The sequence below is a fragment of the Gnatocerus cornutus genome, unplaced genomic scaffold, assembly GCF_029298725.1.
Source record: "Gnatocerus cornutus isolate USDA-ARS CGAHR unplaced genomic scaffold, icGnaCorn1.1 ctg00000023.1, whole genome shotgun sequence".
NCBI lineage: Eukaryota > Metazoa > Arthropoda > Insecta > Coleoptera > Tenebrionidae > Gnatocerus > Gnatocerus cornutus.
The window spans coordinates 2,010,395-2,024,318 of NW_028275375.1; the positions used below are offsets into that span (position 1 = coordinate 2,010,395).

Genomic DNA, 13,924 nt, shown 5'->3' on the forward strand with positions numbered 1-13,924 from the left:
GCACCAGCGGATAATTTTTTCTACTGTAAGGAAAAATTAGCAATTCATACAAAAGTCACACAAAAATTCTATTTCATAAAAGAGACGTTTTAGACTGAAGAACTTAGATTAGTTAGAGTAGAAGAAGATAAGCAAATCAAGGAAACAATTGTGTCCCACCTAGGGAAATACACCAAAAAGATTGGCAACATTGTTCACCCCAGTTTTCAAACCTCTGTCACTCGACGAATTGTTGTCAAACAAGTTGAGAGGTTATGTCAGATTTTATTTCTATTTTTTTAAATAATGTGAGAAATCCCAAAAATACCCCAAAACCGCCTCAGAATGGACTCCAAAGTGAAACGCCTCCGCCAGGAACTCGACGAGTTGGGATACTACCAACTCTTCACCCCCGAGTCTCTCCCCCTCGTCGAAAAACTGGTGGCAGATCTGAAAACCACCACCGAAAGTCTCCAAAAATACATGAAAATCGCGCAGAGCGCAATCCAGGTAACTGTCAATTTGACTTTAGATATGGCTGAATTCTCGTTTTAAGGAGCGCGATAATCTTCAATTGGGAGCAGAACCGTACAAGTGTGACAACGCGAGACTCGTCAAAGAGTGTAATGAGCTGCACTTGTCTCTTTTACAGTCAAAGGAGCAGAATGAGAAGATTCAGAAAGGTGAGGTTGCCCCCACAGTACCCCCATGACCCCATTTTCCGTAGATCTAAAACGACGCTTGGAGGTGCAAAAATCGGAAAACTTAGAAAGTCGGAGTGAGATAAATACCCTCAAAAACAAAATCAAGCAATTAGAAGTTGAAGTAGTGACCCAGTGTGACATTTTGAATCCAAAGCTCAAAACGAGGCCCCCTTTTAAAGGACATTCTACCTCCGCATTGAAAGAAAAAAAGGCGAAAAGCTTTGAAATCAACAGCGCGATGGCTCTCGCTGATCAGAAGATCTCAAATCTTGCTAAAGATATCAAGACTTTGAAACAACACAACTTGAAGCTGATGGAAGCAAATGAGCTTCTTCAGTGCCAAGTCAACAACAGAGACAAGGAAATTAAACGATTGAACTGTTTGTTGGAAGGGGGCCGTCCACTCCACGCCATCAAAAAAGACTGTTGTTGCTCTAAAGACTCCCATGAGGAAGTCAACACTGTCCAGCAGGAACTCAGCAGGATCTTACAGGAGAAGTGCACGTTGGAAGTTCGCTTGAAAGAGTCTTTGGCTAAACAACATGAAGCAATGAAGCGGGCTTTGCACTTGGCGGAAAGAAACAGGATGTTGGAGAAGGAAATGAAGGACATTGACCACTTAGCTCTAGCTGTGGAAGCTGAGTGTAACAATACGGTAAAAAACAACTCAGAGAAAGTTAAATGGTAAGTTTGCTTCCTGGTTGAAATGTTAAACACCTTCTTAAAGTCTTCAGGAAAGAATGCATGAAAGTGTTACTCAAATCCAAACTCTGGAAAGAGAAAACCAACAGCTCAAACAAGACAAACTGAAACTCAGCGCGGAATTAGAGACGATTGCGGTGGAGAAGAGACACTTACAAACCGTCCTGGAGACGTCCTTGGAAGAGAAGAAGCGATTGACCGACAGGATCAACAACTTTACCATCATTGGTACCTCTTCAGCACCATAAAGTTCCAAATTTGAAATTTTTATTTCAGAGCACGACCTTAACATGGAAATCGACCGCTTAACACGAATGTCGGCGGAACAGAAGAGGAAAATCGCCGAGTTGGAGTGTTCTTTAGTAAGTCAGGACCTCGAGCTTCAGTCCTGTTAATTTAATTTCTCGCAGGTCCAAGAGTCCGGGTCTCTGCACCAAAGGAGCTCTTCAGTTCAAGTTCAACAGAAACCCGAGGTCTGTTTTGTGATTCTCAACATTGTCCCTTCATTGTTGTATTTCTACAGGAACCAAAGACACGTCCTCCGGAGGTTAAAGAATCTCCGCTTCCGCCTCGTCCCCGGAAGACTTCTGTGCAAAAAACCGAAAAAACCAAGAAGAAAGTTCACTCGAGGAAGAGCAGCAAGAGCGAATCTCCGATGGTTTTGCAGCCGCCGCCGTCATCCGTGCAGGCGCCTGAAAATACCCCGCGAGAGGACAAATGTTGTGACAACTGCGCCTCCTCCAGGCACCTGAAGGAGTTGCTGGACAAAGAGTTGGAGTTCAAGGATTTGCAGGTAAATAAAGAGAAGCTCTTTTTTTTTAATAAATCTTTGTGCTGTTATAATTCAAAAACAAAAAGAGATCGCCATTCCCACGGTAACAAATGAAAGTGCAAAAATCAATAAGTGAAAACTGTTAATTACGACTCGCATTATTTTCTTTGACTCTTTGCTTAGGCGAAAGAATGTATGGAGAACTTGCGCTCAGAAAAAGAGTATTACATGAAGGAGTACCACAAACTTCTCGACCAAATGAAGAACGTCCCCAGTAGGTCCTCCAGTGGTAAAAGCGACAAGGTAAGTACAATCAACCCCAAACTCCAGCACTCCACCCCACAATTCAACAGGACCTCTTGCAACAAAAACTGACGGAAAAAGAGCAAAGCATCGCGCAACTCCTCCACGAGAACAAAGTCTTAGCTAAAGAAAAGTTTAACTTGATGTCTCGGCTAGAAACTGTAAGCGAGCAACCTGAAGACGCGTCGTGTTCAAAGGTACTCATTTCAGTAGTCGAAACTTGATAAAACCCCCAAATTGCAGGTTTCTTGTAAACGCAATGAGCGCGAGCGCGACCTCCTGCGTGCAGATTTAGAGCGCGTGGAGGAAGAACGCGACGCCTTAAAGCACAAAGTGAAGAGCGTCTCGGAGAGTAACATCAACGACCAGGAGAGACTCCAACGACGACTGCAGGAAGCCGAAGAACAAGTCCATAAACTCGAACAGGAGCGCCGCGAGCTTGTTCATTCCCAAGGATCCAGAAGAGCGGCTGTTGATACTTTACAAGAACAAATCGAAACGCTCAAAGAGCAGTTACGGGCGGCCCAAAACGAACTAAACCAACAGCGAGCGCTTTACGCGCAGCTTAAGTATGTTAAAACGCCGCTTCTTCCGTTTTTAACACTTCTTGTAGAACTTTGCACGAGCAAACCGACCGCTCACTCGGCGACACCCAGCACAAGCTGGTGGAGACGGAAACGGAACTTGCTGGGGCGTTGGATAACCTGCGGAAGCGCGATTTGGACCGCGGCAGCGTCAACAAGGAGGTGGAGATGTTGAAGAGTGACCTGCAGATTATGAAAGGGCAGTTGGCTCAGTTGGAGCATGAAAAAGACGAGCTTCTGGTAGGTGACTGTCGCGGTTTAGTGTTGTTTTTAACAGTGGTGTTAGGTGGGGTTGGACGACAAGACGGAGAAGCTCGCCAGAGTGGAAATGGAGTTGAAATCTCGCGAGAAGACCATCGCGTCGCTGGAAGCCACCATCAACGAGCTGAAGATACAATTAAGGTGAGTTTTATTAAGATTTGTTATAACGATACAATTTGTCCCATTGAAAAGTTCCGGTTTAAGAACTCGGCTAAAATCACAGTCGGGGGCATGCAGGTCATTTCTGACAACGTCCGAATTGTGGTGTATCCAGGGACGCACTCACAGACACCGTCTTCAGGTTCACTCTCACTCCAAACTTCCTGTTTTTTGTGTCTTTTGGGGGCCATCCAGGCACCTTTTGGACACGGGCCTTGCGTGTACAGTTTGTGGCACCGCTTCCGGTACGTCACCATCCCGTCACTTTTGTTACAATGAACGACGACTTCTTCGTCGCACTGGTTGCTGTAGACGTGTTTTTCGCAACTACACACACCGTTGTAGGAGATACCGTCCAACGAAGGGCGCGTGTCGAAGTCGAAGGTGACGATGCGGCCCTTCCTGCAGGGCCCCCGGGTCCCGATACGGTAACACCGGTCGGATTTGGGGAAGTACAAGTGACCGCGCTCGCACGGTTGCTTCGTGCAAGACGTGGAGTTGATGAGGATGTCTCCCGGTGGACACGGCCCTTGCGTGTAGGGGCGGTAACACGATGTCGTGTTCAAATAGCGGATGTAGCCGGTTTTACACTGACAGGAGCCTTTGCGGGTCTCTGAGTCCAATTGGAAGTGTTCTCCGGTGTTGCAAGGGCCGATGGCCCCAATTTCGAAGCACTGCCGCGTCTCCTCGTGGAAATGCGGGAGGAAGCTGTGGCACCCGCAGGTCCGATCGGGGAGGAAGAGATGACCTTTTTCCTTACAAGGCCCTCTGGTGAAGTGCTGGTAACAGTTACCATCATGGTAGCGGTAGTACCTCAACTCGCGGTGCTTGCTGCACTTGCACTCGGGGATCCTCTCGGGGGTGGTGGTGATGAGTTGGCCCTTCGAGCACGGCCCTTTGGTGAGTTTGTGGTAGCAGCGGCCATCGCGCGGCCAGAAGACTTCGTTGGGACCTGGACACGTCTTCATCTGCGCGCAGAGCCCCCACAGCCGCTTCGAGTTGTTGTTGTATTTGGTGTCGGGGGCGAAATAAAAGCCCTTTTCGCACGGGCCGCTGGAGTACAAATCGTAGCATTTACCGTCGCGCGCCGATTGGGCTTTCATGGGTGGACAGCGGCACTCCGAGGAGAATTTCTGTTCGCCGGATTTCGTGGGGGCTGGGCTGAGTTCCATGTCCTCGGAGCAGGGATATCCTGTCTACAAAGAAATTCAATTAACATTGCGGTTTAGCGAACAAATGTCACTCTTTAATGCCATTGTGGTGATTGTGGCAAGGCTAAGGTTTTATTTGAGGAATTTTCAAGGCTTCATTCTTTCGGTTAAAGGTGAACATTGAGCGGTTATTTATTGTTGTCCGCTTTCTTTGATTCTTGGAACGAGTTGCGCAACTTTTGTTTTTTTTCTTTGCGTACGAAGATTCCGTTCATTTACATAATCCACATGTTTCCATTGTTTCCGGTTCCTTTCTATTGCGTAACGCTTAATTACCTGACATTTAGCGCTCTTGTGGAAGGTCACATCTTCTCCAGATTCAACTTCGCAGTTCTTTAAATATGAGAGTTACCAATTGTTTTCGTTGGTTAATATTTGACAAAAAAAAATGGTAATAACTCCCAAAAGATTTAAGTTCGTAGCTCTTAAAATATGAGAGTTATCGATTTTTTTCGCTTGCTGCCAAATTTACGCTTTTCAAAATTAGTTCGTTTCATTCAGTTTCATTAAATTTCACGAACGAGTTATCAAAGTGAAAAATAAAAACTCTTAAAAAATATAAAATTCGATTGAATTGTTGTCCTTAAATCAGTTTGTTTCCTTCAATTTTGTCAAATTTTACAAACGAGTTAAGCGAAATAACTTTTTAAAAATATAAAATTTAATTGAATAACTCTTGAAAGTTATGAAAGTTATCGATTTTTTTCGATTGCTGTAAAATTTACGACCTTTAAAATCTGTTCGCTGCATTTAATTTTGTCAAATTTCACAAACAAGTTAACAAAGTAAAAAATAATAACTCCCAAATAATACAAAATTTACTGAATAACTGTTAAAATATGAGAGTTATCGTTTTTTTTTGCTTGCTGTAAAAATTACGATCTTTAAAATAAGTTCCTTTCAGCAATAAATTTTATCGAATTTCACGAACGAGTTAACAAAGTAAAGAGTAAAAACTTTCAAAAAATATATAATTCAATCGAATTACTCTTAAAATATGAGAGTTATCGATTTTTTTTTGCTTGCTGCCAAATTTACGATCTTCAAAATTAGTTTGTTTCATTCAGTTTCATTAAATTTCACAAACGGGTTAACAAAGTAAAGACTAAGAACTCTCAAAAAATATAAAATTCAATTGAATAACTATTAAAATATGAGAGTTATTGATTTTTTTCTCTTGTTGTCCTTAAATCAGTTCAATTTTGTCAAATTTCACAAACTAGTTAACGAAGTAAAGAGAAATAACTTTAAAAAATACAAAATTCAACTTATTAACTCTTAAAATGAGAAAGTTATTGACGGTCTTTAGATCTGTTTCTTTTAATAAAAAATATCAAGTTTCACCAAATAACTCCCAAAAAATGTAACTTGATAACTCTTAAACTCTCTATTGATTTTAAAGCACACTACTAATATAACCAAATTTTCAAATTTCGCACTCTATATAACAAAATCCACGGTAATAACTCCTAAAAGATCCAACTCCAGCTCTTAAAATATGAGAGTTATCGATTTTTTTCTCTTTCTGTAAAAATTACGATCTCAAAAATTTGATCGTTTTATTTGATTTTATCAAATTTCACGAAAAAGTTAACAAAGTAAAAAGTAATAACTCCCAAAAATATAAAATTCGACTGAATAACTCTTAAAATATGAGAGTGATCGATTTTTTCGCTTTCTGTCAAATTTACGGTCTTCAAAATTTGTTCGTTTCATTCAATTTTGTCAAATTTCTCGAACGAGTTAACAGAGTAAAGAGAAATAATTCTCAAAAAAATATAAAATTCAACTTATTAACTCTTAAAATAAGAAAGTTATTGACGGTCTTTAGATCTGTTTCTTTTAATAAAAAATATCAAGTTTCACGAACTCGTCAACAAAGTGAAGAGTAATAACTCCCAAAAAATGTAACTTGATAACTCTTAAACTCTCTATTGATTTTAAAGCACACTACTAATATAACCAAATTTTCAAATTTCGCACTCTATATAACAAAATCCACGGTAATAACTCCTAAAAGATCCAACTCCAGTTCTTAAAATATGAGAGTTATCGATTTTTTTCTCTTTCTGTAAAAATTACGATCTCAAAAATTTGTTCGGTTTATTTGATTTTATCAAATTTCACGAAGAAGTTAACAAAGTAAAAAGTAATAACTCCCAAAAATATAAAATTCGACTGAATAACTCTTAAAATATGAGAGTGATCGATTTTTTCGCTTTCTGTCAAATTTACGGTCTTCAAAATTTGTTCGTTTCATTCAATTTAGTCAAATTTCTCGAACGAGTTAACAGAGTGAAGAGTAATAACTCCCAAAAAATATAACTTGATAACTCTTAAACTCTATTGATTTCAAAGCACACTGCACGAATGTAACCAAATTTTCAAATTTCGCAACAAAATCCAGGGGAATAACTCCCAGAAGATCGAGCTTTTAAAATATGCGAGTTATCGACTTTTTACCTTAAAAATCTTGTAGCATTTCCCATCGGGCGGCCAGTAGAGCAACTGCCATCCTCCTGGCTGCGTCGCACAGGGATTTAGCTTGGGATTCGCCCAAGGGGGCGGCAGCACTGCCCCCAATGCTGCGTTGCATCCCAAAAGAAGCGCCGATAGCATCTAAACAAGAAACTTGGTACAATTACGACGCGTTTTCCCACGGGTTTACATAACGATGCGTTAATTATGTGTAAAAGTTTGTTGCACAGAAAACTCACAGTCGGAAATAAAGTTATATAAATGATCAGTTCAATTATTAAATTACATGTGTAGATTTCAGACAATGGTGGTGAAAAAAAAGCGTCAATAGTTGCGACTTTCACTCGGGTTTGTTATGTTATCGTTGGTGGCGAAGGTGTAAACTGAGAATGTTGTTAAGCCCACGGTTCTTGAGCAAGCTAGTCGGTGGAACCAGTTTGATTAGCCCTTCGTGAAAACCGCAAAATTGAGAAACTAGACGTGTAAGAGATGCGCAGAAAAAGTCGCGGTTTTAAAATAGCAATGTAAAATATTCAAAATTCGCGCCTCGGTTATGACTATTCGCATCGCCCTAAACGTCAAATTTTCCCGAGTGTGAGGTTATAGCACAACTAAATTGGTGTAATTATGGAAAATGAACTCACTGCAAGATACAATTTTCGCACCATTTTCCACACGCCAGCAAACCCGCGCTAACCCATGCTGCCGCAGAACTGATCGCCGGCGTCACGTTGTCTTTTTCGCGTTGGAAGGTGCGTTAGCCCCACCTCGTGTCTCTTAAAGAGGGTGGACTGTCCGGTTCCTGATTTTCAATGTCACTGGCACAAAAGTTCTTGGTAAAGTTCAAAATGTTTTTGCTTTCACTTGACCGGGTCATCGAGGTCTTGTACCAAGAGCGCCACCCATTGAAAGTGAAACCGTTTGTTGCTCCGCGAGGTCTGTTATCCAATCAATTGATTTATGTAACGGTTGCGTCATGAAGGGTGTTGAGGGTGGACTTTCGTTTCTATGAAAGTAAGACGCGAAGTAATTTGCGTAATGTGGGAAATTTCAATGTCGTGTCATCGAAGTGAGTGTTAAGTAATGTTACTTTACGTTAACTGGGACAGTCTAGAGTATTGGAACATGAGATGGTTAAGCAAAAGTTTGCGCTAAATCTACAAATTAACATTTTACTGACGGATTATTACTTAACGCCTTTGTTTCGTCTTTAAATAAACTGTTTTATTGCTGAAGAGTATTTTCATATTGTTTCGATCTGAGAAAAATTGCCTAATGGAGGACAATGAATATAATTTTAGTAATGATCGTTGATTCTATTAAGATAATAGAGAAAGGGCTATTCAACTACTAATGAAGGCTGATCGAATTAGAAGAATGGTTTTGACTTTGTAGGTTCGTTAGATAACTATGTTAATCTTAAAGACTTATTTATGCCGCATTTAAATTTGAAAGGAGTGGTTTTATGAAAAACAGAAATCAAACAACATGAAGAATGTTTCATTTTCTCTGTAATGATCAAGTTTTGTCTTAGAATGGAAAACAAACAGTGTGTGTCAAGTTTGTTCTTTAAGCGCTTCTAATTCAGTTATTTTGATCGCTCATAACTCAGTTAATTGTGGACAGATCTTAACGAGTTTTTAGATTCTACGTGAAATTCTGCGTCAAATGAGCACCGATTCTTTAGTGTTGCTTTATAAATAAGCGAGTTATCGGCCGTGTCTAAATTAGAGACCGAAAAGCAGCCAACTTCTAAAGTATGTCCCCGGATTGAGTTCACAAGAGAAAAAAAAAACGTTTTTTTTTCATGTTACAAAAAAAATACAAAGGAATAATATTTTTTGCTTAATTTAAAATAAATAAATCTTTAATTAAAATTTTAATATTAAGCTGTGTTCTTTTTTTAGAATTTTTTTATTTTTAATTTTGCAAAGAATGTCAAAGGAATGAAATTTGTTCCTTAACTCAACCAATTTCCACTATTTGATTGACCCATTACCTGTTTTAGCACATAGTTCAATTCTAACTTGTAATTCTTAAGACTGTTTCGAATTTTCTCAATTATTGTTAAGGATGCAATTGCATTTTTTTTCGAATTTTTTAATGCTTACACATTATTGGGTAAATTTTTCTTTGATCTTTAACGCATTATTATATTGTGAATCCACAGCCTGCTATAATTTAAATACGATTACAAAATTTAATAAATAAAAATAATGAAAAAATTTATTTTAAGAGTAGAAACTAATAATTCTGAAATTTTAATTGCAGATTTATCTGTTTTGAAATAAGCAAAAAATGTTATTCCTTTGTTATTTTTTTGTAAAATGGAAAATAAACGTATATTCACCTAAATTTCGGAAATATCGAGAAGAAGAAGAATTTCAAACGCCTCTAACTCCGTTATTTATAGACGGACAAGAAAAATGATGGTAGTCTTGGATTAAGCGCGAAATTCTGCGTAAAATGGGCCCATATAGCTCAAATTTCCTAAACCAATAAACGAGATATCGACCGAAATAGATTTTCAGAGGGTGTTTTTAGGGTCATTTTCAAGAAGTTGTTTCTGGGCGAAAACGACCTTTAGTACCATTGATTTATACATCGATAGAAAGAGCAGTTCGAGATGAATCAACTGGATAAATCTCAGATCGATAAGGCAAGTAGTTTACGAAGGGCTATCAAAAAACGAAAAATTGAAAATTTTTCATCGATTGAGTCGCAAAATTTTTTTGCCCAAAAAATCGACCATCGAATTTTCGATTTTTGAGGGCGGATTCTAAAGTAAAATGACCCGAGAAGAATGATGGTGAAAACCGTTTCTTAAAATCTTTCGTAGTTTTGGAGATATTGAGCTTTGAAAATTTTCCAACTCAATCGACTTTGATCGCTCATAACCCAGTTATTTGTGGACCGATCTTAACAGGTTTTACCTTTTTCGATTCTACATGAAATTCTGCGTAAAATGAGCACCAACACTTTAATATTGCTTTATAAATAAGCGAGATATCGACCGAGTCTGAATTAGAGACCGAAAAGCAGCTAACTTCCATACTGAAAAAATAAAGTTTCCAATTCGAACTATTCTAAGCTAAAAAATTGCAAGAAAAACGATTTTAAAAAGGGTTTTTTTATATTCGGTCTAATTCCGGAGATATCGAGAAAACTTGTTTTCGAACCTCTAAAATTTTGACTTTTTGGCGACAATCCAAAATTTCAAACGCCTGTAACCCAGTTATTTTTTGATTGACGAGAAAAACAAAGGTGGTTTTGGATTCAGCGCGAAATTCTGCGTAAAATGAGCCGATGTAGCCCAAATTTCTTCAATAAATAACCGACAGATCGACCGAATTAGATTTTCAGAGGGTGTTTTTAAGGCCATTTTCAAGAAGCTGTTCCGGGGCGAAAAATGCGTTTAATACCATTGAGTTATACATCAATCAAAAGAGCAGCTCGAGTTTTATCAAGTGGATAAATCTCACATCGATAGGGCAAGTATTTTACGAGGGGCGATAAAAAAAAACAAAAATTGAAACTTTTTTATCGATTGAGTCGCAAAATTTTTTTGCCTAAAAAATTGACCATTGAATTTTCGAGTTTTGAGGGCGGATTCTAAAGTAAAAAGACCCGAGAAAAACGATGGCGAAAACCGTTTCTTAAAATCTTTCGTAGTTTTGGAGATATTGAGCTTTGAAAATTTTCCAACTCAAAATGGGATATCCGAAACTTTGATCGCTCATAATTCAATTATTTGTGGACCAATTTTAACGAGTTTTACCTTTTTGGATTTTACATGAAATTCTGCGTAAAATGTGCACCAACACTTTATTATTGCTTTATAAATAAGCGAGATATCGACCGAGAAGCAGCTAACTTCCATACTGAAAAAATTATATTTCCAATTCGAACTATCGAGGATTGATTTCTAAGCTAAAAAATTGCAAGAAAAACGATTTTAAAAAGCGTTTTTTTATATTCGCCTTAATTCCGGAGATATCGAGAAAAATTGTTTTTAAACCTCCAGAATTTTGGCCTTCTGGCGACAACCCGAAATTTCAACTATTTCAACTTCACATAATTCAATTATTTGTAAACCAATTTTAACGAGTCTTATCTTTTTGGATTCTACGTGAAATTCTGCGCAAAATGAGCACTAATAATTTGAGATTTCTTCTCCGATTGTTTGAATTTTTTCAATTTTTTCTATTCTTTAAATTATGATTTTATTTCAATCGTTTTAACAAATTCTATCGATTTTTTCTGTTTGTAACATTAAAAGAAACTTTTCTCTCTTCCAATTCGCAGTTCTGTAATTGTTTGTACGGCGGCCTACGCCAGGACCGGACTCCTCACACAACTTTTTATTTAGTTGACTTGTTTAAACACCTGACGCCTGCAGAAACACGTAATAATACAACTAAAAAATTTGCCTGAAAATCCTCTCCGAATTGCAGAGATTGTCCTTTTTTGCGCCATTTATTTTTAGATTCTCTATAATTTTTTTCTATTTTCCTTTATTATAGCTGCGAAATAGCTTTAAAATATGCATTCCAACAATTTCACGCATCATAATAACCGAATCCAAATGCAAATTCGTAAACCACGCGCCTATGTAACGTATTATAGAAAGTATTTTTGCGCATTATTTTCGTAATTTGTCAACATTCCCCACAAATTCCGACTTTCCTAAAAAATCCTTCTTCCTTTTTAATCCGATTAATTCATGCACATGTGTCAGTTGGTGTTGTCTTCTTCGTTAAACTTTCGCTTATTGTCCCCAACAACAACGCAGAAGAAATGTAAAGTCACTCTTACAAAAAATTTAATTGCTCATCAGTGTTAAGAGTTTCTTTTTCAGTTCCGTTAATCATTTCATTACACTTAATTATGTAATTGGACTTGGTTTTTACCTGTGAATGTAACATAAAACCAGACATTCTCACATAATTTCGTTAGCACTCTGCACATGTTTGTACAGTAAATTATTACCAGAGTGCATTCAGCTTTGGGAATTTCGTTTCGTAACCGTAAAACCGGTCTTTTTTGTGTGCATTTTCAATCTTCCGCCATAAATTATAGATTTGGAAGAAACCGTCGCGTCGCGTGATGAAACCTCCTCGCTCTACAAAACCAACAAAACGCGCTGTTTTATTGTCTATAAAACCATTGTTAGTCGACTTAATTAAATTACTCCAAAGTAACTGAAATTAATTCAATCAGTGAAAGCGACCTCCGACCTGAAATTTCCCATTTTCCTTCGCAGCGCTGCGATTGATGAACGAGTGAGCCAGGAGCACACCCTCCGCAGCTCCAACACGGATCTCCTCACCGCGCGCCAAGAACTCGACACTGTTAAGAAAATCAAAGACAGCGCCATCCAGGAGAACCGGAGGCTCCAAGACGAGCTCGCCGCCACGACGTGCGATTGTCGGGACTCGCGGAAGGAACTGGAGCTGTACAAGCGGCAGGTGGACGATCTGAAGAGGCAGCTTCAACACTACGTTGCGGAGGTCAAGCGGACCGAGGATCTGATTTCGAACAAGGTACGTCACCCCATTAGGGGGCCCTTATCATTTTTCATTTTTTTGTAGGAGGTCGAAAGAAACGAGCTGTTGGATCAGTTCAGGTCGCTCAGTCACGAAGCTAACATTCTAGAAAACAACAATCACACCTTGGAGTCTGAAGCAACGCAGACCAGGGTGCAGCTTTCGGTGGCGTTGGATCACGCCGCGGATTTGGAGCGCAAACTGGAGAATCAAGAGTCAATTATAAGAAGTTACGAGAAGCAAATCGGGGATTTGACGAGCCAAGTTGCCAGTTTGGAGATGCAGTTGAGGCAGTGTATGAATCAGTACGACAAAGCTTCGGAGGAGCTGCACAACATGAAGGACTTGTCGTCGAAGCTGGATGACGAAAATGGGAGGTTTAGGAGGCAGTTGAGGGAGCGCGACGAGCAAAGACTTCACGTAACTTTAATCAAATTACGAAAACTCCATTGAAAACTTTTTGTAGGTCGACAGGAACGTTGATCAGCTAAGAAGTGAGCGCGAGGTGCTTCAACACACCGCGTGCAGAGACCGCCAGAACGTGGAGAGTGTTGAAAGAGATCTCCATGAAGCCAAGCACGAAACTAGAGAACTGCGCTCGCTGAATGAGACGCTCCAGGACGAAATTCAGCGCTTAAAACTCGAAATCCAAGAGCTCAAAGAGAAGTTGTAAGTATTTCGTTCCATCCACGACTTATCTAAAGGTGTTCGCTTCTTGTACTCAGTCTTTTAACATCGGAACACCTCGACATGTACCAAGAAAAGGCGTTGGAATACAGCCAACAAAACAAACAGTTGCGACGGGAAATAGCCAACGAGCGCTTTCGCAGAACTCGAGACAGCGAAAGCAGCAAATATCCCTCCCTCTAAACTGTCTTTTTTCCCCAGATCCAAGTTCCTCACTCCTGTTCCTCCTAAGAAACGAACTGATGTTAAATCAAAGGATTGTGCCTTCATCAGTGCTTTACTGCGGGAGAAGCTCAATAAAAGCTTAGGGGCCTGTCAAGTGCCTTGTACCCTTGAACTTGCAGCACGATCGCCCTGTGATTTCCAGGAAGGTGACGACGGTGGTGTAAATATAGAAATTGAGCCTCGCTGTATTAAATGTTATCGTTGTCCCGTTTCGTCAGACCGGAACAAAAGTTGTACACAAGTTAAGAGCACGGTGACGAATGGGGCTGAAGAAGCCCCAAAATAAATTTTAGCACGAGTTTTATTGGTCCAG

At 39.4% G+C, this 13,924-nt stretch overlaps 2 protein-coding genes across 2 annotated transcripts; one reads left to right on the forward strand and one right to left on the reverse strand.

Moving 5' to 3' along the window:
* Positions 1 to 146: 146 nt before the first annotated feature.
* On the forward strand, positions 147 to 13,915 carry LOC148166319 (uncharacterized). The gene is made up of 16 exons (XM_088049269.1): positions 147 to 489; positions 536 to 662; positions 707 to 1,367; positions 1,411 to 1,613; positions 1,662 to 1,747; positions 1,796 to 1,858; positions 1,909 to 2,178; positions 2,341 to 2,460; positions 2,511 to 2,657; positions 2,704 to 3,029; positions 3,074 to 3,284; positions 3,331 to 3,446; positions 12,417 to 12,696; positions 12,745 to 13,119; positions 13,166 to 13,368; positions 13,425 to 13,915. The coding sequence occupies exons 1-16, from the start codon at positions 325 to 327 to the stop codon at positions 13,567 to 13,569; spliced, it is 3,498 nt and encodes a 1,165-aa protein (XP_087905395.1). The 5' UTR covers positions 147 to 324; the 3' UTR covers positions 13,570 to 13,915.
* LOC148166320 (uncharacterized) lies at positions 3,437 to 8,037 on the reverse strand. The gene is made up of 3 exons (XM_088049272.1): positions 7,798 to 8,037; positions 7,139 to 7,294; positions 3,437 to 4,660 (listed from the first exon to the last, which is right to left on the reverse strand). The coding sequence occupies exons 1-3, from the start codon at positions 7,819 to 7,821 to the stop codon at positions 3,467 to 3,469; spliced, it is 1,374 nt and encodes a 457-aa protein (XP_087905398.1). The 5' UTR covers positions 7,822 to 8,037; the 3' UTR covers positions 3,437 to 3,466.
* Positions 13,916 to 13,924: the final 9 nt, after the last annotated feature.

Bases quoted from the DNA above. Each gene is read 5' to 3' on its own strand.
- LOC148166319 (XM_088049269.1), top strand. From the start codon at position 325: ATGGACTCCAAAGTGAAACGCCTCCGCCAGGAACTCGACGAGTTGGGA. The intron at 663-706 runs GTGAGGTTGCCC...CATTTTCCGTAG, and splicing joins GAATGAGAAGATTCAGAAAG to ATCTAAAACGACGCTTGGAG. The intron at 2,179-2,340 runs GTAAATAAAGAG...CTCTTTGCTTAG, and splicing joins TGGAGTTCAAGGATTTGCAG to GCGAAAGAATGTATGGAGAA.
- LOC148166320 (XM_088049272.1), bottom strand. From the start codon at position 7,821: ATGGTGCGAAAATTGTATCTTGCA. The intron at 7,295-7,797 runs GTGAGTTCATTT...TTTCTTGTTTAG, and splicing joins TGCGAAAATTGTATCTTGCA to ATGCTATCGGCGCTTCTTTT. The intron at 4,661-7,138 runs GTAAAAAGTCGA...ATTTCTTTGTAG, and splicing joins AATGCTACAAGATTTTTAAG to ACAGGATATCCCTGCTCCGA.